A 27,157-nucleotide genomic window follows, 5' to 3' on the forward strand; every position below is an offset into this window, starting at 1 on the left:
AAAGCCATTACTAAACAGAGGGGAGAGTTGCTCTTCCCACTCCCCAGCGTTTGCAGCTTGGTCCAGATTTCTTGATATGTTTGCTTGCCAAAACAAATCCTTATGTCTGTATTCTCATTCAAGGCGTCACGTTTGAAAATGAGATTTTATTCCGGATGTGCAGTGGTAATGGATCTTATCCGACCGCCGATAATGAATACACCTGCTTACATGAATAAACTGGTTTTGCGGAGTATACCGTAACCATGGGAGCTGAATTCAGACAAACCGCCGAAACCAGAGGTGAATAGGCCCAGGTGGCCAGATGCTTTTTAGCTGTCATTTGTGTCTGTTTTTTTATTCAGTAAATAAATTCCACCCGCTTAAATTAAATTAGATTACCCATTTTCCCAGGATGGAGGGGATTGTTATCGAGGTCTGTCTCGGCTACGGCAGTCTGTGTCAGCCTGACCTTTTACAAAGTTGCTTTATTAAGAATTACAATGTCCCCCAGGCTACTTGTCCCCTTTCCGATGCAGGGCAGGGTTGATGAATTAACCCCAACCACACACACAAACACACACACACGCACACACACTCTCTCTCTCACACAAAATACCTCCCCCAAAAACAATATTGTTTTTTTTTTCTCCAGTGTTTTGGTGTTAAACAATCTAGATTTCCTCCCTCGGCTTGATTGACTGAGAAGAAGTGCCAGCTCATGTTTGAGAATGAAACACTGTTGAAACCTGAGAAGAATAATTGATCCGATGAATCATTTATGAAATTCACACAAGGCTGTTAATGAGGTTTGTTGGTCCCCTGCAGGAGCAGAGGAAGCGGACCAGCCTTCGGCGTGGGGGAGCAACAGCGCGGGTTGTGTGGAGATAGCGAGGAGAGGTTCGAAACGCCAGCTTGGCTGTCCGCCTCGTACCGCTGCATCATGGGGAAGCAGAACAGCAAGCTGCGGCCCGAGGTCCTGAACGACCTGAGGGAGAACACGGAGTTCACGGACCACGAGCTGCAGGAGTGGTACCGCGGCTTCCTGAAGGACTGTCCCACCGGCCACCTGACCGTGGAGGAGTTCAAGAAGATCTACGCCAACTTCTTCCCATACGGGGACGCCTCAAAGTTCGCAGAGCACGTCTTTCGCACGTTCGACACGAACGGCGACGCCACCATTGACTTCCGGGAGTTCATTATAGCACTGAGTGTGACGTCGCGCGGGGGGCTTGAGCAGAAGCTGCGCTGGGCCTTCAGCATGTATGATCTGGACGGGAACGGTTACATCAGTCGGGCGGAAATGCTGGAGATAGTTCAGGTGAGGATAAAAGCACTGCGTTATAATTGATTGCGTTGTTAATTGTGCTGTGAATGTGTCAATGAGGCAGTGCAAAAGGTTCTACATGCAGAGAGTAGAAAAACTATCAAGGCTGTTAGAAACAGCTTTAGTTAATGTGGTGCTTCATTGCCCACCAGATCTACTTTCGTGTTTCACCTTCATCTCTTGGAACTCAATAACACTAAACTTGTAATATTTCTTAGTGAGTGCATTTCAACGGCTGCTGGTGTCTAATTAAATGACATTCACTGATGCTGAATGTCTCCAACTCGCTCATCTGCTAAGCTAGCCTACAGCTTGCAGAATTGTTACTGAGAATGTGAGGGAGATCAAGGGGAAACAATTTCTGGAATGAAAATAAAAGCCCAGATTTTGCAAGAATATATCTAAAACTGATGATTGTGTCCAAGCTTCTTCAACCTGTAACTAGAGGGTCTTGCAAACGTTTTCATATTATGGCTTGTTACAGACAGCTTAGGTAGAGGGATCTGTTGACCCTCTTCTTGCACCTTGGAAGCTGTGCCAAAAACGTTTGGATTACTCCACTGATCTGGCTTTTATTGTAGACTAGCAATAAGAAATCTATTGTTGAAGGAAAGCCATAAGAAGTCCAGTTTGCTGTTTGCCAGCAACCATGTAGGGGACAGAGAAAATGTGGATAAACACGTAGCCTAGGCTCCCTATTCTTAGCATCAAGCTGGAGACTCCAACTCCACATTGACAGCAGAAGCAAATAAGCAATAAAACACATGCTTTGTGAGCAATTTGACTTTTTATTTCCTTTTGTTGTAATTTATCGACTAAAATGTTGATAATCTAATGGGTAAAAAAATATGAGAAACCATATCCACCTAAAACCAAATACATTTCCCATTACATGGGATTTACTGGTACATGTACTCATACAGACATTTTTGATACCGTCCTTTCGGTTCAGTGCGAATGCGTAACGAACAAAAAGTTTCAATCCTGTACACATGCAGAATGATGGAGGACTACTGCGTTCCACCTCGCAAATTTAAAAAGCGACACCAAAACCAAGCATAGAGGTCTGCAAGCTTAACTATTCCTAACAAAGTGAAGCTCTATGTCAGCATCTTTAACAGCAATAAAGTGTAGTTTACTTTGCAATAAACACAATCACTAATCTGAAACAGCATCGAGCCGAAGCTAAACATCTCTGGTATGGAGAAAGACAGGCTTAAGTCCAATGCACAATGCATTCAAGTACAACTTAGTATACAGAAAACTTGTGTATAAAAATTATTCCAAAGTAGTTTAAACATGTTTTATGGTCTAAGTGATTTTATTTTGGTTTAATCCATCTTATCCATCAATCCATCCATCCATCCATCCATCACTTATACCTTCTTATCCTTTAATAAATCTAACCAAATCTCCAGTTAGTTCTATGCTGGCCACATTTTGAAAAAAAAAAAAGAAAAAACTGGAACAGACTGATAAAATTAAATCGTTGTTAGAAAAATGTTCACATGCTTTGTTCACTATTAAATAAGGTAAAATGTAAATATTTTAAAAACTTTTTTGTTAGTTTCTGTTGCTTGAAACATACCAAACTGTGACTTTAAAACTCTACTTTTCAGAAAGCAACTTTTGTGTATTGCAACACACCAACCTGTCATATTATAGAAACAAAAGTCATTTCTGTTTTAAAATGTATTGATGTTTTTCATTTAATATTAATAATATATCAGCAACGGGTAATGAACAGTTGAATTCAGAATATTTACCAAGCAGTAGTAGCTGTATTGGTTTTGATATGCATATCTTGATATGAGTTTTAAGCGTAGATGCAATTTTAAGACATGAATTCACAAGATACTGTAGTGTGTTATGTAGGCTCCCCTTGCTGTTCTTCTTACTGCTGCAGATGTACGGCAGATTTACTCTTCCAGCATGGTGAATGGCCAGAATGCAGGGACATGTTGGTTCAGTCTGTTGCATTTGCTGATACAAATGAATGGGAAATAATCTACAACAGCACAGATATAATCGAAAAGTTCCTTATGCACATAACCATAATCATACTTATGTTAATTTGTAGGCAATTTACAAGATGGTGTCATCGGTAATGAAGATGCCCGAGGATGAGTCGACACCAGAGAAAAGGACAGATAAAATCTTCAGACAGATGGACATTGACAATGATGGTAAGACTGGTGTGATGTTTGTTGTATGTCTATTACACAAGTGCAGTTTATGTTAATTGAAATTACTAATTTGCCTCCAGCTTAGGTTGTCCTTATTGGAAATAATTTGCTTTAAAAGGATGGGAAACAGATGCTTTTTACAAGTAGCAGATTATATGACTCAGCGGCTGTCATGGAGTTAAAAGCTTAGAAAGTGCAACGTTCAAAACCACCACAGACGTATTTGATTTAGTCTGCGCAATTTGAAAAAATTGATTTTTGCTTCGGTAAAATAAGACTTATTTTTAACTGATTTGTTTTATATCCTGACACTTACAACAACAACAGAACCATAGATCTAAACACTTGTCTGAGGTGGGATATGTAATTATACAACAGCCTTTATGGCGCAATCAGCTTAAGAGACAATGGCTTTTTTTTATTATCCCTTTAAAGGAATGTATAACAACATTTTCTTTTTCTTTTTTTCTTTTAAATATCAAAAATATCAAACAGAGATATCATGAGCAAATACAAAAAGGTTTTAGGTGATTTAATTTAATTAGGGGAAAAAAAAGGTTTGCAAACTATACAAAAACAGATTGTGCTACTCTATGGCAACGGTTCCCATCAAGCATTTCTGATAAGTGGAAATGAGTGTTTTACTGTGAAGATATTTTCAAAGAACAGAGCAGGGGTCACCAGCCGTTTTGAAACTGAGCTCTAATTCATTGGTACTGTGTCATACGAAGGGCTACCAGGACTGACCTTTGAACTAGAAGAATCAGAGCTCACCTTAACTTTATATAAAATAAAGGTGATTACAAAAGAATGGAATAAAACAAAAGAAGATAAACAAAAAAGCAAAAACCCACAGACAACTAAAGCATCTTTTTACCTGATAAACGTCATGCTCACAAGCAGCTGGCGTCGCCCTTGGGCTGGCTGTCTGTCTTAGCTGCATATGAACTGTGCTTTGTCCTCATGGTGCAGATTTATTTACTTTTACGTCATAGTGACCCTCAAGCAGGTTGATGGAACTAGGCTCCTTGCAACAACTTCTCCACGAAACACAGAAAGCCTTGGGGGGGGGGGGGAAAGGGAGAGACATTAGGAAGGGAGGTTTTAGTAGTCTGGATGGGTTTGCCATGTCATAACTCATCTCCTCTCTATAGACAATAGTCACAGTGTGCTAATATAATCAAAAAATTATTTCAGCCAAAGAAATTATTTTTTCTGTTTTCTGGCCACATGTCGCATGGAATCAGCACCACCTCTGTTCTCAAAAGCTGACAAAACCTCCAGTCAGCTCTTTACAGTTTTACCATAAAATCGAATTAATTTGAGAAATTATAGATTCCTGTCTTACTGTCCAAAGTGAAGCAAAAATAAAAATCATGTTTTTATTTCTTTTTCTTTATTAAAGCATACCAAAAACGTATCAAGTCGTGACTTTAAAACCCAACTGTGTACCAAACAGTGATTTTGTGTAAAATCTTATACCCTCATAGTAGGGGTCAACAAAATAGAAGAAAACGCTGTCCTGTTGGCAAAAGAACGGAGGGATGCAAACACGTTTTCTTGCATTTTTACCCCACTGTACATTGTTAAATTTTTTTTAAATTAGAAATTTTTCTTTTCAGTGACTGTTTTAAAGCTTTTCACAACTTTAAACATACCCATCTATATTCAAAGCAATTGAAAACATTGCTTTTTAATATTTTGAAGGCTTGCATGAGGTTAGTGTAAACATTTTTAAGTTGACTGCAAACTATACATAAAAAAAGCACATTTTCTGTAAGCAAATGTGAAAAGATTTTGTGGATTTTACAGGTACCATTAAGTGGGGCATCAGTGATTATGTTGCGACACAAACCCTGCCACTGAAAGTTCAGATTCTCCATAACGGTGGTTGTTGGATGACTCACTTCATGCTCCGTTTTTGGTGTGTGTGCTCTGCAGGAAGGTTGTCATTGGAGGAGTTCATTAAAGGTGCCAAGAGCGACCCGTCCATCGTCCGACTGCTGCAGTCGGATCAGGGAACCTCCCGTCAGTTTTGAGGACACACACACAAACAGAGAAACCTGCTCTGCTGCATGAGGATACCAACATCAATCCAGCGTCATACTGTTCCCGCCCTTTCAGTAACACTGTTTACATTGATGTGCAACTCTCTTACAAATGCGTCTCCTCTATGGAGTTTTTTTATTTTTTATTTAAAGTATCCCCCCTGTAATTTTCCTCAAAATATTTTCCTCTTTAGCGGTTGCCGTTAAATGAAGTGCCATAATCATAAGTTAAGCTTTGATTCCAGTCAGTATAGTGTTACAGCTACCGTTATGTTGCGATTGAAAGGAAACTAATTAAAAGACTTAGACTTTGTTCAGCCGTGGTTTAGGATATCAACGGAAGCTTAGAGTCTTTTTGAGCAAGCTCTGTACGCCTCGATATAGCATGGGCTCAGTTATGTGCATTTCTGGATATTGTGCGTATATCATGTCAATAAGGAGGCAGGGACTGATTGTTTATTCCTTTTTTTTATTTTTGTAACAAATGTCTTTTTGTTTTCACACAATTGAAATAAAGTCGTGTAAGAAAATCTACACAAAAAGTCCCACAGACCCCTCCCTTTGTCCTGGACAGAGACGACAAACTCCCCGAGATTCTTTTACAGTTTAAAAAAAAAAAAAAAAAGAAAAAAAAAAAAAGGGGGAAACATTAAATCTTGTTGAAGTGTCACCTTTTACAAGTTCACATCTTAAAATAGGTGCTTTGAGGCGGCTGAAGAGGGGAGAGGGAGTAATGTTTGAAAAAGACTTAAATGAACCTCGCCCCTCCTCTCTTCAGCTGGCGGCAGCTTTATAAATATTCAGCCTCAAACATTCAGCAGGTTTGTGAAAATGGGTTCACCTCCGGGACAGACACACACGTTCTCCCCTCCCTCCCTCCTGCCTGCCTGACTGACTGACTGATGAGATGGTGTGAAAAACTGCAGGTGTCTCTCGTGCGCCTTTTTCTGGAGTATTTCAGTAACTGGTCGACGTGGCCTCCCGTTCGTCCGCAGGAAAGGGGAAGGCCGGGGGACACACAGGACCAGACACGACCAAACCCAAATCAGTCTGGGTCAGATCCTCGCGCTGTTGGGACTCACAACTCGTCCTTCTCGAAGTCCTCATCCAGATCCACGTCACTGAGGTCGTAGTCCTCCTCCACAGGAAGCTGAGGATGACAGGAAATTAGGAAGGAATGTTAGAATTAAAGTGGAGATGCTTTATAGCAGAGGTATCCAAATGAAGGACCGTGGTCCAGAACATTTACCACAAATGTTTTAGTGCATTTATAATGGACAGCCTTTGTAATTTTTACACTCCTTGTGGAGTTAGCTGGGTCTCCCGTTAGTTTGCAGGGAGAAGCAGAGATGGGAAACGCAGGAAAATGACTGAAGCTTAAAGAAACTCTGTAGGGACGTTTACATTTTCCCTTCACTGAGACTTTAAAACCTGTTTGTCTCATATATTCAGCCTCAAAAAGGGTTATGAGAAAAATTACTATAGAAATAAATTAGAGGACAGAAAAAACCTGCAAAGGGTGCGTGACTGCAGTGTTGTCATTGTTGAGCTACATTAAAACAATGAGTTTATATTTATTAATGTAGCACCATTTTTTTTTTATTATTCTAAATGATTTCTCCTTCATAAAAAAAAAAAAAAAAAAGTGATTTTATTCATGTCTTGCTAACCATAAAAGTTCTCACTTATTACATGCTGCAAAAGAAAGTAAACACTTTGTTTGCAACATTCAGCTTTACAAAAACTAAAATGAAACATGCAATGCAGCCAAATGAAGATATGTAGAGCTCAATTCAGTCAAAAGTTTCCATGAAATGGCTCCAAAGCGTTAAAATAGAGACGGTAACTTACAAACTATACATATTTTATATTTATAAGTATTGACTTGGGTTTTTCTGGCTTTTAGATCTCAAGAAAACTAAAGTGGGATTAAAACGAGATCAATAAAAATTTTCTTGGTTGGCTGAATAAAGTCTAATTAGCCAGGCAAACGGATCAGAACAAGATAAAATACACGAGTCCTAATCTTTAAGCCGAACCCCGAGTTTTATCCCCTTAACTGGGTTTCCCATGTTATCCAAACCCAGTCTGAGATTCTCCCAAACTAACAAGCTGACAGGAATCAGGCACTTTATCGACCATGTTTGTTCTGAAATTACAACTCAAAAGGCAAACAATGACCAACCTGACTGTTGACAGCAGGAATGGGGTCCTCTATACAGTAGTTTGCACTATACAGTAGCCAATAATGAATTTAGCCAACAAAAAGAAATTCATAAAAAAAAAAAAAAAAAGTTAAACAAAAGTATTGCTGTAGACAGATTATTGTTGTCAAAGTTAAAGACTATGTTGACTAGCCGAAGCCAACTTCTGGCAGAGAGGGTAATTAGATAATTTGAGAAAGCTTATTATAAGCGTTAAGTGAATACCAACTTATTTTAATTAACGTTTATTAATGAAACACGTTATTTTCTTTTAGGATATTAAATTTCAGGTTTGTCTCTGAAAATATCAGCTGTATAGTTTTTCCTTCATCAGAACGTCGACTCAGACAATCCTGTGTGCTCAGATAAAAACGCCGCCATTAACCAGCGGGTGAAGCAGGGAGGATAAAAGACGAGCATAATGAACTAGACTGGATGTTTACACCCCGATTCTGAATGACTGAGTTTTCCCTGAAGAGGAAGAGTGATGCCAACACTCACCTGTCCATCTTTTCCATCCCAGGCTTCAACATTGTTAATCTTGGGCATGACTCCGCCTCCCAGTGTGGCGGTGGAGCCTCGGCCCACAGAAAGCTCTCTGAAATCAACCAAACAAGTTCCTTCTGTCAGTCCGGTCTAGTTCCCGACCCCTTTCATTAAAAACAAAAAAAAGAGAACCGCTCCCTCTACCTGAGGAACTCGTGAATGCCGGTCTCACTGAAGGAGCCCCTGAGGAGGGCGAACTTCATCTTGCGTGCGTTGATGGCGGCCATGGCAGGGTAGCCGAAGCCTCCGATTCCTAGAGAGGCCTCCAGCTCCATCTGAGCGCCCGCCTCAGTCCAGAGCCATCTGAAGAAATGAGCCCAGAAGATCAGACATCTGTATCACCACGGTTCACACAATGCATTATTCCACGGGCACGGGTCCTCACCCCCACAGCTTCTTCTTATACTTTTCTGCCATGGTCATCATCACTTCCAGATAACCGTTTCTACCAGCTGCACCTGTTTTGGGAACAAGGCAGGAGGAGAGCGAGTGGACTGCTGTTTGGATTTATTCGGACGTACACACAACGTCAACGTGTCAAAGCGAGGTGTGTGTGGTGGCACCTGTATCCAGGATGTGTGGAAGGACGGCGATTATACACAGCTGGCTGTCGTCACAGGTCTTCTTCAAGACGCCTTCATTCAGGATCTGAAAAAAAAGACAAAACTGATCCTAAAAAAAGGGTTTTCTGTAAGGGCATCAAAACAGGTCTCCAACACAACTTTTGTTCAGTTAACACTAAAAAATCTACATCCATGTTTTCGATATGAAACCTGGATAAACCGGAGACGGGGCAGATGGACTGATGAGACGCACGGATTGAGGCAGAGAAGTGTGAACAGGTTGGATGGACAGCCTGATAGATGTCTAACGGATGGATGGACAGGCTAAACAATGGATAGATGGATGGACAGATGCACAGAGAGAGACAGCTGGTTGACTGGCAGGTGGTCAAAAAAAAAAAAAAAAAAAAAATAAAAAGGGATATAGGGATAGGTGGCTGGGCACCAGATTAATAAAACAATAGATGGGTAGACAGAAGGTTGGATGGATGGACTGATGTGTTGGATAAACAGACAGCTGGATGGGCCCTTAGAAGAACAGACTGATTAATGGATGACTGGGATTGATGAATGTGCAAAACATAAAAATAATGGTCTGATGGGAGAAACATATTTGAAAAAAAATAAAAAATACATTTAACATATTTAAAAGTGTGAAAATACGTATTTAATACCGTTTTTTTTGTCCACACTCTTTCATTTTTTAGTACTTCTTATACCATAATTCTTCTACTTACCAACATTTTTCCATTTCTATTCAACATTTAGACAGAACCTGATAAAAGCTTCATTTTTTTAGTTGCACCTACAGTAGTCAAGCTTTTTGCCATGTAACCAACAGCCAGTGAGAAACACCGGTTTGTACCTGACAGTCATACTGACCTCCAGCAGTTCTGGAGCAGGAGCATTGTCAGAGAACAGATCCAAGGCCTTCTCGATGATTTCCCCACGGGAGCGGCCTCCTTGGTAGTCCTCGGGCTCCTCCCCTTTACGGAAAATCTTGATTGTGGGAAATCCACGGACCTAAACATACAAAAACATTCCTTTAATACCCGCCTCAGCTGTGGGATGTGATGAGAACCCAGTATTTGTGACTCTGCTTGAGAAAACACAACTTCGGTCATGTTTCTTCTACACTGGCATTGCTTCATTCATGCCTAAAAATATACCAGCGATGGAACAGTTTGGGAATTTAGATTAGAGGCTTTAGCCACCAAAAATAAAACAAGACTGACAAAAATAAAAATAGATGGACTATTTGGTTAAAAACAGCTATCCTTTCCTAATCTGGGAGGAGACATTTTCCTGAGGGTTTTTCATTTGTCACCATTACACCACGTCCTCATAGACATCCAGCCAAATATATCCCTGCTATGCAGAGTGTAAATTCCCACTGACATAATACCTGCACCAAATATTGCATCCAAGCAACACTTATTCTAACTTCAATATTGAGAGGATGACTGCAACTGGATATATTGTGCAGCTCTAATCATCGTCTCCAAACAACTCAAGTTAAACTGCAGTTTTCAGAAGTCTGGAGCTCTTAAAGCAGAAGCTAAAGCATCTCTGGTTGATCGCTGGAAAGCCTAACATTTATCTCAAGGTGCACTTTTATTTTAGACGCAGAAATATTTAAAGCCGAAGATTTTCGGACAGCAGCAGTCTCCTGTCTGCTCTTCCTTTTGGAGACTACAGTTGTTAATTATAGACGTGAACTTCATGCAATTCCTTATTAAGCGACCTTATAAGGATTTTAATTCTTGACTTTGACTCAGCAGCATCCAACCTAGGAGGAGTTAAAAAAAAAAAAAAGAAGGAGCAATCTAAATAACTGCTCCCTCACAAAGCAAATGATCTAACATTTGGAGTTTTTCAAGCAGACTAAAGCCCTGCATGCACACATAAAACTGCTGGAGACAAGAAGTCCGAGCAGAGCGTGCACACCTTCACAAAAATCAGGGTTATGGGAAATCCAATGTGTAAAATAAGTGATGATATAAGACTCAGTTTTTACTCACTCCATAGCGGCTGGACACGCCCTGGTGCACGGTGGCGTCCACAGCCCCAAGGCGAACTTTGCCCTTGGTTTGCTCCTTAACAGCTGTGGCTGCAGCTGCCCACTCAGGCTCCAGGCTGAGAAGAAGGACGGAGTGACCGTTACAAAAAGAGTCACCTTTAACCATTTTTTTCCCCCTCATTAAAAAGTTGAAATTTTATATAGTTATAATTTTTATTAGAATTACCAGAGCATCTTAAATTGATTCGTAATATTGTGGATTGCAGCTAATAAAAATACAAACTTTTTTAAAGAAAATCTCAATATAAAGACTATAAACAAAGAACTTTATTTTTTCCTGCTGAAAATCACAACCATGTTCTGCAGTTCTTTTTTTGTACATCAGCCAGTGGTTCAGCTAAGGTGTCAAGGAAGCCCAGGTTGCTGAAATTGCAGCTTTCAGCTTGTGTCATTTTTTTTCTGCCATTTGCTCTCCCCATTAACAAAACCTTAGAGTTTATGGGGTTTAGGACAGGAAGGTTAGCTGGCCGTCAAGCAGTGACCAGCATGGTCTTTATGTGATCAGCTAACAAGTCTTACCGGAAAAAGTTTTACAATCCTTAGAACGATGCAGCTATAGCTTACCTTTCAATCCTGCCTACCTTTTCCTTCCACTAAACCTTCCTTTAATATGCTTAGATACAGAACTCTGGGCAGCCAACATCTTCAACAATGACCTTTTGTAGCTTGCCCATCTTTCCTCCCACTGTGTAAGCCATAATTTACCATTTTTCATAAAAACGTCCCTTTTTTTTTTTTTTTTTTTTTAAATCGATCCCAACACTCCTATTTTCTGAGAAAGTACATTTGGGGTTTTCATGACATATGACCATAGTAAAATATAAGAAACTAAGGAATCAATTATAATTTGACTGTAATGAGTCAGTGCACACTCAACTTTTTGATCTACTAAAATAAAAAAAAGGCTAAATTATATTTAAATTAAATAAGAGACACCTGTATAACTGCTGCCCAATAAGAGCCAGCAATATCTCACACTTATACTCCTGTTTTGTCACAACGTCCTCTGTGCTAGACTAAATCTAGATGAAAAGAAACGTCTTGGATCCGAGCCACAAGGTCAACAGACAGTTAAACGACGAGGGCTTATCTTGTTTCTTTTAGAAAAGTGTAAAAAAAAAAAAAAAAAAACTCACTTCTTGCAGTGTCCACACCAGGGGGCAAAAAACTCCACCAGCCACACGTCGTCACTGTTCAGCACGGTCGCGTCAAAGTTGTCGTCTGTGAGCTCCACCACGTCTTTCTTATTGCCGCCGGTACTTTGCTGGAAGGCAGTGACAAGTTAAACCCTTAACTTCCACCAGTGAAGGCTTAAACATGTTTGGGTGGAGTTCAGTGGTCAATCTACCTGCTTGTTGTAGCTGGAGCCACCAGATTTGCCACTCAACCTCTCTTTGACAAGCGAGCGCAAAGCATTCACTGCTCCGTCAACGATTGCCTGGCTGCTGCGTCCCCCTAGTGGCAAGAAAGACGAGGTTTAATCGTCACATCATTGCAATACACAATGCCAGCATACAAACTTATGGCATAAATCAACCAGAGATTATTTAACAATAAAGCATCAAATAAAAAAATGCAAATCTAATTTTCACCTTGGTACTCTTCTGGTTTATTCTTATTTGCTCCAAAGATCTTGATGGTGGGGAACCCTCTGACGCCGTACTGGCCTCCCAGGGACTTGTGCTGGTCAGCGTCTACGGCCCCAACCTTCACGATGCCCTGAAAGATTGATTTAATCACAGACACATTGGCACCTGCAGGCACGGTGTTTACGTTCAAATTAACATGCAATCCTACTATAATTAGGTCAAAGTTTTTATGTCTGCAGATTAAATAAGACAGGTCTCCTACTTGCAGGATTTGTCTACAACAACCCCAACACCGTTTCGACGTAAAGCAGCACTTGAAAATCAGCTGAGTCATAGTTTTATTTACATCTTGAGCATGCATTCAGAGTTTTGTTATATTACCAGAGTTGAGTAAAGAGTTACAAAGTTTCAGCTGTAATAAAGCAATAAAAAGGGTTTTATATTCATGCTTTTGCGTCACTGTTCTTCAGAAAAAAACAAAAAAAGCTCCAATAACCTCTAATTTTCAAACAGAAGTTCTGTGTATGACTATCAAATTATTATACTGTTATTGTCTTTTGAAGAATAAAAGATGTTTTCTATTTCAATTTACAATGTTTTTAAACGAAAGGTTTGATACTTATTGGAAGATACCAACTATCAAAAAAAGTAAAACAAATACAACTATAACAGTAACTTAAAAAATAAACTGGGACATTTTCTTTAATATCTATTGTGCAAAGAAGCAGGCTTGCCACTTTTGAAGCTTTGGGTAAACAGTGAATTCACTCAGCCTCTTTTTCCCCCTAAACAAATCAGTATAAATGCACAGCTATAAGCAGATCAAAATAAATGCAGAATACAAAAAACTAAAAGACACACTTCATGGTTTGTGAAAGCCTTGTTTTTATTACCTTGAGGGCGGTCGCTGCCTTCTTCCACTCTGGAGCCAGACTTTGACAGTGCCCACACCTGTGAAGAGAAAATAGGAGAAAAGGAAATTATAAACAAATCCAAAGGGTCCAGATATAGCGCAGCAAATTTATTACGAACAACAGAAAAGCACCAATTGGTCGACAAGAGAGCGGAGTGTTTCCTCGGTCGGCTCCAATAGCTTAATGCTTCTCAGTATTTGAGTAGCATTAAACTGTAAAGCACATTTAATTTTCCAGTATGTTTATACTCCTCAAGGAAAACTAAAGGGGAAAAAAAAACAACAACAGTAGGTGCTTATCTGAATAAGTAGGAATAAAGGCGGCTAGACTTCAGAAAAACTGTCAAAGTCGGTAAATTTTCCCTTGATCTCCTCTGACTGCTGACCAGTAGGTCAAATACAGAAAAGTTTGAATTTTTCCTACTCTTGTTTTTATTGGGGTCATAATCTGTCATTACAATTATGCTGGATCATAAGGGGATCAGAACCAAAACAAAGTGGGCACGCATTGTAATACGTTTGATATCATTGTGCGCAATTTAAATAAATTACACATGGGATGTTAAAGGAGCAATAAGCGATATTTCACCACTAGGTGGAGCTTGAGCACTGTCTTTAGGCCAAGACAAGATGTGTATCAAGCCACGCCTTTCTCCATCTCTCTCCAGCACTCTGCACTCATTTCCACTTCTCCCCCATCGGCTTGTATGAGCCTATTTTGCAAAAGATAAAAACGCAGCAAAACAGCATCACCTTTCAGAGGAACATGTCAAATAAGTAACTCGTAACTTTATAATGCTGTTAGTAGGAGAACGTTTTGACCCGATAATCGTGCTCTCCGCCATTTTGTGCCTGGCGGTGGCATTTTATGGGCAGGGAGTGGCTAACCCCTGAGTGGCAGCTGTTCACATACGAACATGTGCGTCCGGCCCGGCTATGTAAACAAGAGATTGGAGAACAACACAGAGCAATAATACGTGGCGTTTAACCATAGTCCATCTAAAACCAAAACTGTGTTTTTAGTTCCATCTAAAATAAAGAAATTTGGCCTATTGCCCCTTTAACATTTGTTTAATCAGTTATATCCTAGGCCAAGGCAATAAAAGTAATACTGACACCTTGTGGTTCAAATTGGTACAACAGTTTGCCAATCGTAACATTCTAATATGCCGTTTTTTTGACTTCCATGTTTGCAGGCTGCTGTTCTTTTGCCAAGATAAAATACCAAAATGCTGCGCTCTGTGTTGGGAACCCTGAGAAATCTCATAGGATTGGCTCAGGAACCGGGAAGTGAACATGGGCTACACACTTCACCGAAGTAGTTCCAGACCGTACCTCTAGGTTTGAAAAGTGAAAACCATGATTAAGACATTGTTGATGGGGAGGACTGATTGTTTATAGAGAATGCTACTTCCATCCTGGGTTAAAGTGCAGTGGAAGGTAATATGCAATTACCTTCCACTGCACTTTAATTTAAATAGCTTCTGTCCAAACTTTATTTATACATTTTATAGTAATAGCTACCTGTATATCATGCTCACAATTGTGCCTATAGTAATAGCCATCTGTACATACTGTATATTCATAGTACATGCAAACTGTTATAACAATCATCTGTATATTATGCTATTGTACATATCTGTAAAACTCTACTCATAGTAATATCCACCTGTATATTATATTCGGTACATATCCAGCTGTAAATTTAGTTCACAATACTAATCATCTATATATTATACTCATAGGACAAATCTATAAGTAAAATTCTTTTTATAATAGTATCAATCTCTATATTTATTCAGTAAAAAAAAAAAAAAAACATGTCCTGTACTTATGGAACCATTGTTTATCCTGCACTGCTGCTATTGCACTTCTGGTTAGACCTAAACTGCATTTTGTTGCCTTGTACCTGTACCCGTGTTATGACAATAAAGTTGAATCTAATCTAAATGAGAATGATTAAAGTTGATTTTACAGTAAATATCTGACTTATAGCTCCTTTAACGCCAAATGGTCAAACCTTTGCACAGGGTTCAATGCAAATTGAGGGACCAGTCAGTGGAAGTCCTAGTTTTTAAACACACACACACGACATTTCATTATTCTTTCAAATAAAAACTACCACAACACCCAATCTTGTTCGCAACATCTTTTAATTCAGGTTGTGCTCTGAGTCACAACTCAAAACTAAGCAGTGGATACCAGATTTTGCTTACAAGTCTCCTTTTGTTTTGTGATCACAACATCATAAGTGGGTTTTTTTAAAGGGGGAAGGAAGATGCCTCTAACAGGTGTCTGTCACTCAACCATAAATCCTTTCTCAAACTATTGCTGCTCCACAACCACTGTTATCCATGCATGCATGCATGCATACATACATCTGGGTGGACTCACCAGGGAGCATAGAACTCCACCAACCACAGGCTGTCACTCTGGATCACTTCCCTGTTGAAGTTGGAAGGTGTGAGCTCGATAACATCATCGCTGGAGGAATACATGGCTTGGACAGACAGGACCAGAGAGCAGCCCAGCACTCCTGAAAGACAAGGTGATCAACCAGGTGTCCCTCAGCAGTGGGGGAAAAAAATTATCCTCAATGAAAAAAATAAGAAGGAACTTCAGAAGATAGCTAAATGACACTAAAAGTCTATTTATACAGAGCTAAAATGTTATATTTTGAGTTATTCGATGAAACAAAACGATAAAAGGCCTACTCCTGCAGCAAAACTTAGCCCTGCAAGCTAACAATAGTAGCCAAAACGTCCTAAAAAAAGGTATACCATTAACTCCTACTGATTGCTCACAAAGCACAACGATATAAAAACGTTTTCTGACTTATTACTCACCGAGTAAAAGCGGACCCATGGTTCTAACTTCTCTCAGCTCGTTTCCACTGTTGAAACAACACAGACTGCCGCCGCCGCTGCTCGCTCTCTCACAAAACTACACTGAAGACAGAAAAAAGGGAAAAATCTTACCGTGGCCCAAGCTGATTGGTCCGCTGACGGCGAGGCTGCGATTAGACCAATCAGAGGGCGCCGTGTAGTTTAGCGGAGAGACGCATGGAGGAAAGGAGGAGGATGGAAGAAAAACACTGCACCAGCAGCACCAGGATGTGTTAGATATCACAAGGCTGACTCACCCTGAAAGTTTAAATGCGGGATAGGTGGTGTGGATTCGTGTGGAAGCGAAACAGAAAGCTTAGATTTAGCAGTAGAAAACGCATTGAACAAAACTACTAATGCACTATACACTATTTTGTTACAAACTTCAATGTATTTCTCTTGGAATATTACGTGACAGACTAAAGTAGAGCATAAATGGGGAGAGGAACAAAGTCAACAGCTCTTTTTATTTTATTGTTTTCCCACACAAATAAAATTGTGAAAAATCTGATTCGTAATCAGCTCATTTTAGTCCAGTGATTTAAAAAAAACAAACAAACATCAAAGCAATTCAACAAGTCACATGATTACCAACTAGAAACCATATCTGTTAATTTATTGTCAGTAAAATGGAACTGCTTTGCAAAGGCATTTTCGAGATCATTCATGAACAAACAACGTCGTGAAGACCACGGCAGGCAGGGGACAGGCATGTGGAAGGTGTTCTTGAATCAGAATGTGTTGTCTTGTTGCTTTATAGGTGGCATCCAAAACGTGGAGGGAAACTAACACCGCTGATCATACTGAATATACCATCCTCACAGTGGCATTTGGAGGTGACGGCATTGTGCTGTGGGGATGCTTTTATTCAGTGGTGTTTGGAAAGCTGGCTAGAAACACCTGTTGGAGGCTGCAAGAGACTTGAGACTGAGGTTCATCTTCCATTGTTACAGCACCAAACATATGGCCAAATCTGCAATAGAAAGTTTAAGATCAAAACATCATGTTGTAATAGCCATGTCAAAGTCCAAACCAAAAGCCAATTGTCAATTTGTTGAAGGACTTGTAAATGAATGTTCACAGATACCCTCCAACCAATCTGACTGATCATGGGCATCATTTGGGAAATTCTAGTCTAAAGGTTGTGTAAAGCTAAAGAATACCCCAAAAGACCAGTAGCTATCAAAAGAAGCTTCTACATCATATAAAGGGCACACTTTTCAGATTATCTTTGTAAAAAGAATGTCAAAGCAATGAATCTCAAGCTAATACCCTTGCACGTAAATTCGGTGCATGTACTGATGAAGTCAAAGTGGAACTGTTTAATGCATATTGTACCTCTCTGTACACTGCTCACCTGTGGTCTACATATAGAAAAACCAACCTGCAGAGGCTGCAGGTGGCCTATAATGATGCTTTGTGGGTACTTTTGAAACGGCCAAGATGGACTAGTGCAAGTGAGATGTTTGTCACAGCAAGAGTCAATACCCTACAAGCTGTTTTAAGAAAGTTAATGTATAAGTTTATCTGCAGGTTAAATGCATCTGGAAATTATATTATCTTGTCACTTACTGACACCACACGTAGTGCAATCCAATACCAGTCTAAGCTGTGGAGACACTGGTACCCCTGTCTTCTTAAAGCGCCTATTTAATTAATAATAGTACTTGTATTGTGTTTTTATTATTATCCATTTATTTATTTTATTTATGTATGCATTTATTGGACCATGAGTCTGGAATAAAGTTTATCTATCTATCTATCTATCTATCTATCTATCTATCTATCTATCTATCTATCTATCTATCTATCTATCTATCTATCTATCTATCTATCTATCTATCTATCTATCTATCTATCTATCTATCTATCTATCTATCTATCTATCTATCTATCTATCTATCTATCTATCTATCTAATCTGCTTAGACTTCACGATTATGTCCCACATTTTGTTGGTCCATCACATAAAATCTCAGTAAAATAAATGTTTAGTTGTAGCATGAAAAAAGAAAAAATCATTAAAGGGGTGTGCAAACTGCTGCATCCCAAGTTATGGGATGACATATTTCAATTAACAACTGTTTCTTTATGTAATCACCTTTGACAAAAAGCAAAATCACTTCTACCATATAACATCTTACATCGAATCTAACTAGCAATGACAGTTAACAAAATATTAATAAAAATGCAACATTTCAAATATGTTTTAAAAAGTAAATCAGTGGTATGAAAATATGTCTGCTTTTGGGTTATTCTTCGTGAGCTTTTATCATGTTTTGCATATGAAACACAACTCTCCCAGAAACGTGATTTCTATTTACAAAGCTATATTTAAAACATCTGTGTATAAATGTGTAGTGGATTAAGTGGAAAAAGAAAGAAAGAAAAAACATGGCATTCCCTAATAGCAAAGCACAAAGGATCTAATAAATGATAAATATAAGTGACCAGATTGATTTGGTTAGGAAAACGCTAAGCTGCATAGAAAAGATTTCACCACTAGATGGAGACAAAGTCAAAGACTCGTTGTTTACCCTGTTTTTGTTACAGTAATTGCTGAAGAATTATGTGCTGACAAGTAGTAATACGTGTTCATATCTGAAATATGAAATAAATAATGATAAATAATAATAATCTAAGAAATTCCTTGGTTCCACCGTTTTATCATTACATTAGTAAATTCTTGTGTCTTTTATAAACTCTCCGTGACAATTTAATTTAAATTATAGCCTATCAGATCATCACCATCGTCGTCGTCATTGTCATATATATATATATATATATATATATATATATATATATATATATATATATATATATATATATATAACATTTTCAAAATTCCGAGTAGTTGAAAGTCACAATTACACATTTTGAATACATCAATATTGTGACTTTCAAAACCATGCTTGGGACTTTTGAAGTAATAATTCCATGAGGAAGTCTTGAGTTCTATTTGCGAAGTCCTAATTTGGGGATAGAACGTTATATTTTTGACTTAAAAACATATTTTGATATTCAAAGCCATAATTTACGATATTGAAATCAAATATTGAGTGAAATGCTGCATAATTCTGAGATATAAATTCATAATTTCATTGTTAAAGAGATTCAGAAGTCCAAGTTTTGCTGTACAAGGTCACAATTCTGATTGCTTGTGAGTTCTAATAACCTTATTAAGACTTTGAATGTCATGTTTATAACGTTCAATTTAACAATTAGGGGTTTGTTTGTTGAATTTTTAACCTTCAAATCCCACAATGTGGTCTGTATACCATACTGATAACACGTTGTATATGATTATCTACTTTAGTGCTGTGCACACTTGAACTCAAAAGAAGACAGTAGATGTCGGTTGATTGTTTTAACACAATAAAAGATCTGTAATTTCCAGCTCTCATTTGTATCTTGATGTTCTTCAAGTGTGAGGTTTCTGGTTCAGCAGCTCACTGCAATCTAATATTTATGACATTGCTTCTTTTACTCATGTTAATTATGAGACCATGTGCCATTTTTTTGTTTAAGTGGCGGATAGTCATTTCACAATAAACACCTATATATGAACCCTTTAATTGCATTTGAGTGCTTTAATTTGTAATTCCAGCCCGGAAGTAGGGGTTTAAACAGTCCAAACTTGACAATATACGCACTCCAGTGCCAACTTTTTCAGCGCGCACAGGCGCACTGTTGACTGCCAAACAGGGCTGCATGGAACTGAGAGGACTTCATGCTGCAGTCACGTCTGAGAAAACAGATTTTTTTTCTATAATTAAAATATATGATTTTAAAGATTCCCATCGGCAACAGGCAGCGCGCCAGTGCGCATGGTGGCATTTCTTTGGAAATCCCATTCAAATTTGGAGTGGATGATCTTTTGAATGATGTGGGGAATTCAGAGGACTCGGTACGCGGACTGCAACGGCTCTGAAGCGAGTGAAGAGGCGGAGATAGTGGTGAACATCGGCGGGGTGAAACAGGTGTTGTATGGGGACGTGTTGAATCGTTACCCGGAGACTCGGCTGGCAGAGCTGGTGGACTGCTCTCTGAAGTCACCTGAAGAAATTTCCTTATTGTGTGACGATTATGACCCCGACACTGGGGAATTTTATTTTGACAGGGACCCCGAAGCATTTAAGTGTGTAGTTGAGCTGTATTATTACGGAGAGATACACATGAAAAGGGGCATTTGCCCAATTTGTTTCATGAAGGAGATGGACTTCTGGAAAATCGGCGCCGATTTTCTGGATGAATGCTGTAAATGCCAACTTAAAGAGGTCCAGGATGAACTTGCAGAGATCGCAGAGAGAGTGAGAACTATCCTGGTGGACAGGGAGGGAGACCCGTCTGCGGGAAGGTGCCAGCGCTTCCAGACGTCCCTCTGGAGGCTGATGGAGAAGCCGGAGTCCTCGGTGCCTGCGCACGTCATCGCCATACTTTCCTTCATCTTCATCCTCATCTCATCCGTCGTCATGTGCATCGGGACAATCCCCGAGCTTCAGGTGGAGGACTCAGAGGGCAACCTCACTGAGCACCCCACTCTGGAGGTCATCGAGACGGTGTGCATCGGCTGGTTCACCATTGAATACATACTGCGTCTGATCTCCTCTCCAAACAAGATCAAATTCGTCCTGTCCTTCATGAATATCATCGACTTCATGGCGATCATGCCGTTCTTCGTGGTGTTGATTCTGACCTCCTTCGGCGCGGGAGTGATGGAGCTGGCCAACGTGCAGCAGGCGGTGCAGGCTTTGCGCATTATGCGCATTGCGCGCATTTTCAAGCTGGCGCGCCATTCTTCCGGACTTCAGACGCTCACATCTGCATTGAAGAGCAGCCTGAAAGAGCTCGGGCTGCTCCTCATGTACATGGGAGTCGGGGTCTTCCTTTTCTCAGCACTGGGCTACACCATGGAGCAGAACCACCCGGACACGCTGTTTACCAGCATCCCGCAGTCGTTCTGGTGGGCTGTGATCACCATGACCACTGTTGGGTACGGGGACGTGTACCCTAAGACCACTTTGGGTCGTTGTAACGCAGCCATCAGTTTTCTGTGCGGTGTCATCGCCATTGCGCTGCCCATACACCCCATCATTAACAACTTTGTGCTGTTTTACAACAAGCAACAGGTGCTGGATACCGCAGCCAAGCATGAGATTGAACTGATGGCGCTGCGCTCCAGTGAAGGCGAACTGAGGGCTGCGCCAGAGCGCCACGAACATGTTTGCCGTGCTGGGGTTTGGGACTCTTCCATGAGCTCCTGTCACAGCGACACATACTTACCTCTGCTGAAGGACCCTAGGGGAGGGCCGAGTATGCCGACAGCAAGCCTGGAGACTAGCTTTGAGAGCACAGCAGAGGCTTCAGAATATTTCATATCATAAACTTGGAAAAAAACTTTTTTCATCTGATAAGAAAAAGCATCCAGAAGATGAACGTGATCTAATTAATCACTCATTTTTGAACTGCTAAATATGTGTTGGAGATGGAATGAAGATTTGAGAATATCCCCACCCTGATAAAAAGATGAAATAGAAAAATGTTTTAGCTTTGGACTTGATAAACGTTGCCTTTTTTGCATTGAAGCCATGTTTGCACATGGGTTCTGCTCGAACAGCCAGTTTTGTCCCATGTAGGCATCTTACATTTACATATGGGGCCCATATGGGTAGAACATTACCTAAAAAACTGGTCCCAGAAGAGATTTTCTGTAGGTTATGTTAAGCCTCTGTCTTTTTGCGCTGAATGTTATTTGCCAGCTAGAGGTTCTGTTTGAACAGCCAGCTTTCCCCTTCTAGGTGGCCAAGATTTACATGTGGAGTGGGACCCATGCTGTAGGAACCGGGAATCTAAATGTTGCCTTTTCATAGGGAGTGTGTTTTATGAACAGCCAGTTTTTCCCTTGTTGGAATGTTATCAGTAAACATTTAAGCACGGGAGCCATGTGGGGTGGAAATTGGCTGAAAATGATGGTTTTTGCTGTAGGTCACACAATCGCCTCATGTCATTTGCCTAAACCGATAATTCGCCTTTTGTCAGGGGACTAATGTTTCCAGAGAGGGTTCTGCTTTAAAAAGTAGTTTCGCCTGAATAGGCGTTTTACCCCAGCTAAAATTTCTATATGGGGCCCATATGAGCTGGAAATGGTAAACCCCTTGCTCAGTAGCAATCGGTTCACTGTTAAAAGGCAACTTGACTATATCAGTACTTCGCCTTATTGCAGTGAGCCCCTGTTTGCGGAGGGGTTCTGATCCCCATTTTGGCATCTTATCGAAGCTAGCATTTATATATGTAGCCTGTGGGAGATGGGGTAAAAACGGAGCTCATGGGAGATTGCTTGCATGGGTCATGATGCCGTCTTGTTATTTGATCTTATCTATACATCGTCATATAGCCATGGATTTATGTGTTCCCCTTTTAGTCACTTCATACATGCCAATATTTATATATTGGATCCCATATTGGTGGAACAAGGGGTGAAAATGGGCCCGACGTGGGATTCGATGCATGTGGGTGTTAGATTTCTCATCTATTTTGGACTTATTTTCACTTTCAGGATGCCAAACTGGCTCTCCAGAAATCAGGTTTATCTTGTAAGCCCAGGTTGGTCCCATGCATGAAGCACTGGGTGAGCCCACACCCACCCATAGTATCCCTCCAACCTGAGCAGAATCCATGTGGTGCCCGCAAACACATATTTGTTGTGATGTAACGCCCCCACACAACTAAATTCCACTTATACTGTAGATTGCTCTGTAGCTTTTTCCCCCCTGTGTGGCAGATTGTTCAATAGAAAAAAGGAAAAACAATGTCAAGTTGATTCATGATAAGTGTAGAAAAAGAACAACAAAAAGCAGACTGATTTAAGCTTGTGATACATTTCTGTACATTTCACTGAAGTTGCTTGGAGCCGTGGATCATTTCTGTTTGCTGCCTGTGACTACACCAGTGTGGTTTATGTTTCTGTGTTAATGTGGGGGTGAAATCATAAAGAAAATAAATGTACAGGAGTTTTGACAGCAGGTGTGTCAGACTTATTGTTAAGTAGATTTCAGGAGCTCGGAATACTCCTCTCTCCGCAGGGTTAGTTCGTGTTCCGCAGTACCTGTCACCGCTCTCCCGAGGTGCAACTGAAGTTCATGGATGAAAGAAGCAACAACTGGGAGGTTGATCAAATACCAAAGGAACATAAGGCTGTGTGCTAACAAGATCTGTCAAAAAAAACAAAAAAAAAAACATAAAAAACTAACAGCTGCCTGGAATGTGCACTTTATTGTGATTAAACTTGAATGCAGCATTTTTGGCTTTGTGCCCCTGGTTTCTAAATTGTCCTGATAAGTGCCATTTTTAAATGGGAATTTCTCATACTTTTGAAATGCCTCAACTCCTACACTGACAAGTCTGAGTGGCATTGAATTTGCTGCACAAATAGAACCGTCACTTTAACAATTAACTGGCTCAGTGGGGATACTTCAAAGCCCGACATGTCATGGCACGATTCATGCAAAGATCGTGCACCTTTGCACAGTTTTTTTTTTTAGATTTAAGTCATTAAATTCACACTCTTTGCAAGGGAAAAGATGATTTTTGCCATGTGGTAGAGATGCAAACACTGAAGGCATTACCATTTAGAAGCCTGATTGTGAACTAAGGCAGGAAGGCTGATGAGTGGATGTGAACTGATTAAAATAAAAAAATAGAATATATATTGAAAAAAAAATGTGCTCCTGACTAACAATTCTTCATTCTCAGAACATTTTAATCAGATGTCAGAATAACCTCCAATAGCAACCAGAAAAGGGCATTATTGCAAAAAAAAAAAAAAAAAATACAAAATTGATCGGCTTTTCAATGGTTCCAGTTTTTAGCGGACACACGCACGCACGCACGCACACACGCACGCACGCACAAAAGGTTTGCACAAAAAAGCAAATATTAGCAAAAAATCTGGGGTTTGGGGTTAAATCTGTGGAATTTATTTTTACAATGAACTCAAAGCATGTACAACTCTACAGAGATTTGACAGCCTGTAGAAAAACACCTCCTATAAGTGAGGTGTAATTTTACTACTAGTGTTTTCTTGTTTACTTGTTGATAGTATTATTTAAAAAGAAGAAGAAGAAGTAGAAGACAAAGAGAAAGTCAAAGGAGAAGACTCCATATTGCAATCTGAAAAAAAAAAAAAGTATGTCTTGCTGCTTCAACCTACACCTTCATGGTTGCTTTGAGTTTATTTTTGAAATTTCTTTCTTTACGCTTCTGTGTTGTTTTGTTTTTCTTTTTTGGCAAACAACGGAAATAACTAAAACATAAAAAAAAAACAAAACAAACAAACAAATACCTTTGTATATCTATCAGTCTATGAAACTTCAAATGAATCTAACATAATTCATGAACATGAAAACAGGACACTGACGCTCCCAGACTGACAGGTTTTGTGCAATTGTCCCTTTTACAGCATGTCAGTTTGGAAAAGAAAGACTCCTCCGCCCCCTCTTCGGGGATGTTCTCCGCTGAGCTCTAAGTCTCGCGCTCTGCAGCCTGAAAGCGAGAACATGAAGGTGGTCAGAAGGGAAGGGGGGACTGTTCAGGCTGTCCACCCACTCACGTCCTATACACCACAGCTATCTCCTCTGGCTAGCAGCAGATTCACACATGTCAAAGCCTGAGTAGAGGGTCTTTGTTGGCACTGACAGGTGAAGGCAGGAATGTGAAAAGCATCCATTGTGTAACAGCACAATGCTTCCCTCAGAGCAGATGCACATGCAAACACACACGTGCTCTATCAAGTTCAAATTTAGACACACAAGCGCATGTGTGTCCAACCGTCACTTCTCTCTCCTGTCCACCGCCCACCCACAGGAGCAGACAAACGATTCGCACTCGCTCAAATCTGGCCTGTTTTCGTCGCTACCCTTGTGGTCACGTGCGATGTACTCCGCAGTGACCTGCGGTGATCTGCTTGCTATTCACAAGTTTTCAACACCCACATGTTGCTCATTTGTTGCGTTTATGTGGGCGTTTAAGATAAGTCAGAGCAGGGGAAAAAAAATGCTCATTATCTCTTCACAAAAAAACAAAATAAAATAAAAACTTTACAACCAACACTTAATGTTTTCCTCTTAAAAACAGGTGCTTTGAAGGAGAGCTTGTCCAACTAAAAAATAGCAGTCGCAGAACCCTGAGACCGTGGCCATTGTAGGCGTCTTTGTTAAAAATGACTAAAAAGCCTGAAAATAATTCATTTTTGAATTACTTTCACATCTTCAGTTTGTAGAATAGTCTGACTGCTAGTATGCGGACATTTATTCAGGCTGGGTAAGAATTACCATGTTTGCAAATAACTGTTTTTAATAAAATCACATCCGCTGAAATGACTGGCACCCTGGCTGTTATAACATAGTACAAGCCATTTTCTGTCAGTAGGACACGGCTTCTTCTCTCCGTATCAAAGTTCATAAGACTGGAGCGCTTTTGCACAAATGTATCCTTTGCTTCATGCACGACACATTCAAGTGTTTGTCGCCAAAAAGCTCAGTCTTAGTCCCATCTGACTAAAGCCGGGCTTCAATCTGTGATTGTCAGCTGTCTTGGCAAGAAATCTCTCATGGTGAAAGAAAATCTCTGGTTGTGAGCTTGAACCAATGGTCTCTGGTCCAGCAGAGTGAGAGATGCTACGACCGCAATTTTAGTGCTACCAGAACTAAAAGACAACCCACAACAAATTTCAAGCAGTTTTATGCAGCTTCTGGGAATGGTGCAGTGGGACTGCTGCTGCAGAAGTCTGATTCTTCTGCTCTCTTCCCCGGCCATAAGAGCTTGCGCTGCTGTCTCCTTTACCTCCTCCCCCTTTCCCTCTTTTCGGCATCCGACTCTGATAACAAGCACATTAACGCTTGTAATTTGCCGTCACATCTATTAATGGACTGACGTGTCTGCCAGATCTGCTGGACAACCATTCTCCTGAGGCAACAAGTAACGCAGTGCAGTGTCACGCAGGCTGCTGTCATATCGCGCACGCCCTTGTTAAAGTCAAACTTGTCAAACTCCACATGTTTATGTTTGTGACGGTAGAACAGATGAGGCTTTGTCAAAACCAATCGAAACTGACTTGTAACGCGAGAGGAACAGGAAGTGGAACAGAATGACAAGGAGCTAAAGTATAGGTAGATGACAGGAGGATCTGAAAAAAGACTGGCTGAAAACTGGAGGGTAACATGCTGGGGAGGTGAACACTGGAAAGAAGAAACAGGCTGAGCGAATAATAACAGACTGTAGCTGTGGAGGACAGCAGGGAGTCCAAGTGAATAGAGGCTTGGGGAATGACACTAACTGATTATGCAGGAAACAGGGAAACTGACTAAGAACAGGTAAACGCTGTGAAAACAAGGGTTGAATATCAAACACAAGGATAATTCAAAATATACAAATCAGAACACAGAACTCAGAACCCAGACGAACCTAAACGCAAAGTGCGGGGAGAGTGTCTATTGCCTCTAATGGTTGTTATGGAGACTTGTTGATCCTAAGATGCCACTGTTTGCCACAGTTCCTCAATAGTTAACAGCGAGCGATCGGAAAAAAAAATATTGTATGAATAAAAAAAGTAAAAAAAAAAGACCAGATGCATTATCTTTTATAGGTATTGTGATTTTACGGAAAGCTGCAATTTCTCAAGGCGGGATAAGCTTACTCAAATTAGGTTTACTGTGAAAAATGTTCTTTGAAGCAGGAGATATTATTAGATTGATGTGGCTGACACTGTACGCGAACGGAGGTCAAACAAGCAGGTGTTAACAACACAAACACTCGTACATTTATAACTATTCCAGCAATCA

The 27,157-nt window shown here is 40.2% G+C and overlaps 3 protein-coding genes across 3 annotated transcripts; 2 read left to right on the forward strand and 1 right to left on the reverse strand.

Annotated features, from left to right (window-relative positions):
* Window positions 1-811: 811 nt before the first annotated feature.
* On the forward strand, window positions 812-6,165 carry hpcal1 (hippocalcin-like 1). The gene is made up of 3 exons (XM_021319738.2): window positions 812-1,300; window positions 3,387-3,492; window positions 5,434-6,165. The coding sequence occupies exons 1-3, from the start codon at window positions 923-925 to the stop codon at window positions 5,529-5,531; spliced, it is 582 nt and encodes a 193-aa protein (XP_021175413.1). The 5' UTR covers window positions 812-922; the 3' UTR covers window positions 5,532-6,165.
* Window position 6,166: 1 nt separating this feature from the next.
* Window positions 6,167-16,412, reverse strand: pdia6 (protein disulfide isomerase family A, member 6). The gene is made up of 13 exons (XM_012869073.3): window positions 16,282-16,412; window positions 15,830-15,971; window positions 13,416-13,473; window positions 12,526-12,652; window positions 12,282-12,388; window positions 12,070-12,197; window positions 10,875-10,989; window positions 9,736-9,876; window positions 8,854-8,938; window positions 8,676-8,748; window positions 8,435-8,593; window positions 8,246-8,342; window positions 6,167-6,690 (listed from the first exon to the last, which is right to left on the reverse strand). Exons 1-13 carry the CDS (start codon window positions 16,298-16,300, stop codon window positions 6,619-6,621), a joined length of 1,323 nt encoding a protein of 440 aa, XP_012724527.2. The 5' UTR covers window positions 16,301-16,412; the 3' UTR covers window positions 6,167-6,618.
* Window positions 16,413-19,989: 3,577 nt separating this feature from the next.
* Window positions 19,990-23,543, forward strand: LOC105930728 (potassium voltage-gated channel subfamily F member 1). Its single transcript, XM_012869072.3, has one exon. It carries the CDS (start codon window positions 20,201-20,203, stop codon window positions 21,701-21,703), a length of 1,503 nt encoding a protein of 500 aa, XP_012724526.1. The 5' UTR covers window positions 19,990-20,200; the 3' UTR covers window positions 21,704-23,543.
* The last annotated feature ends 3,614 nt before the right edge of the window (window positions 23,544-27,157 follow it).

This window comes from Fundulus heteroclitus, chromosome 15 (assembly GCF_011125445.2).
Source record: "Fundulus heteroclitus isolate FHET01 chromosome 15, MU-UCD_Fhet_4.1, whole genome shotgun sequence".
NCBI lineage: Eukaryota > Metazoa > Chordata > Actinopteri > Cyprinodontiformes > Fundulidae > Fundulus > Fundulus heteroclitus.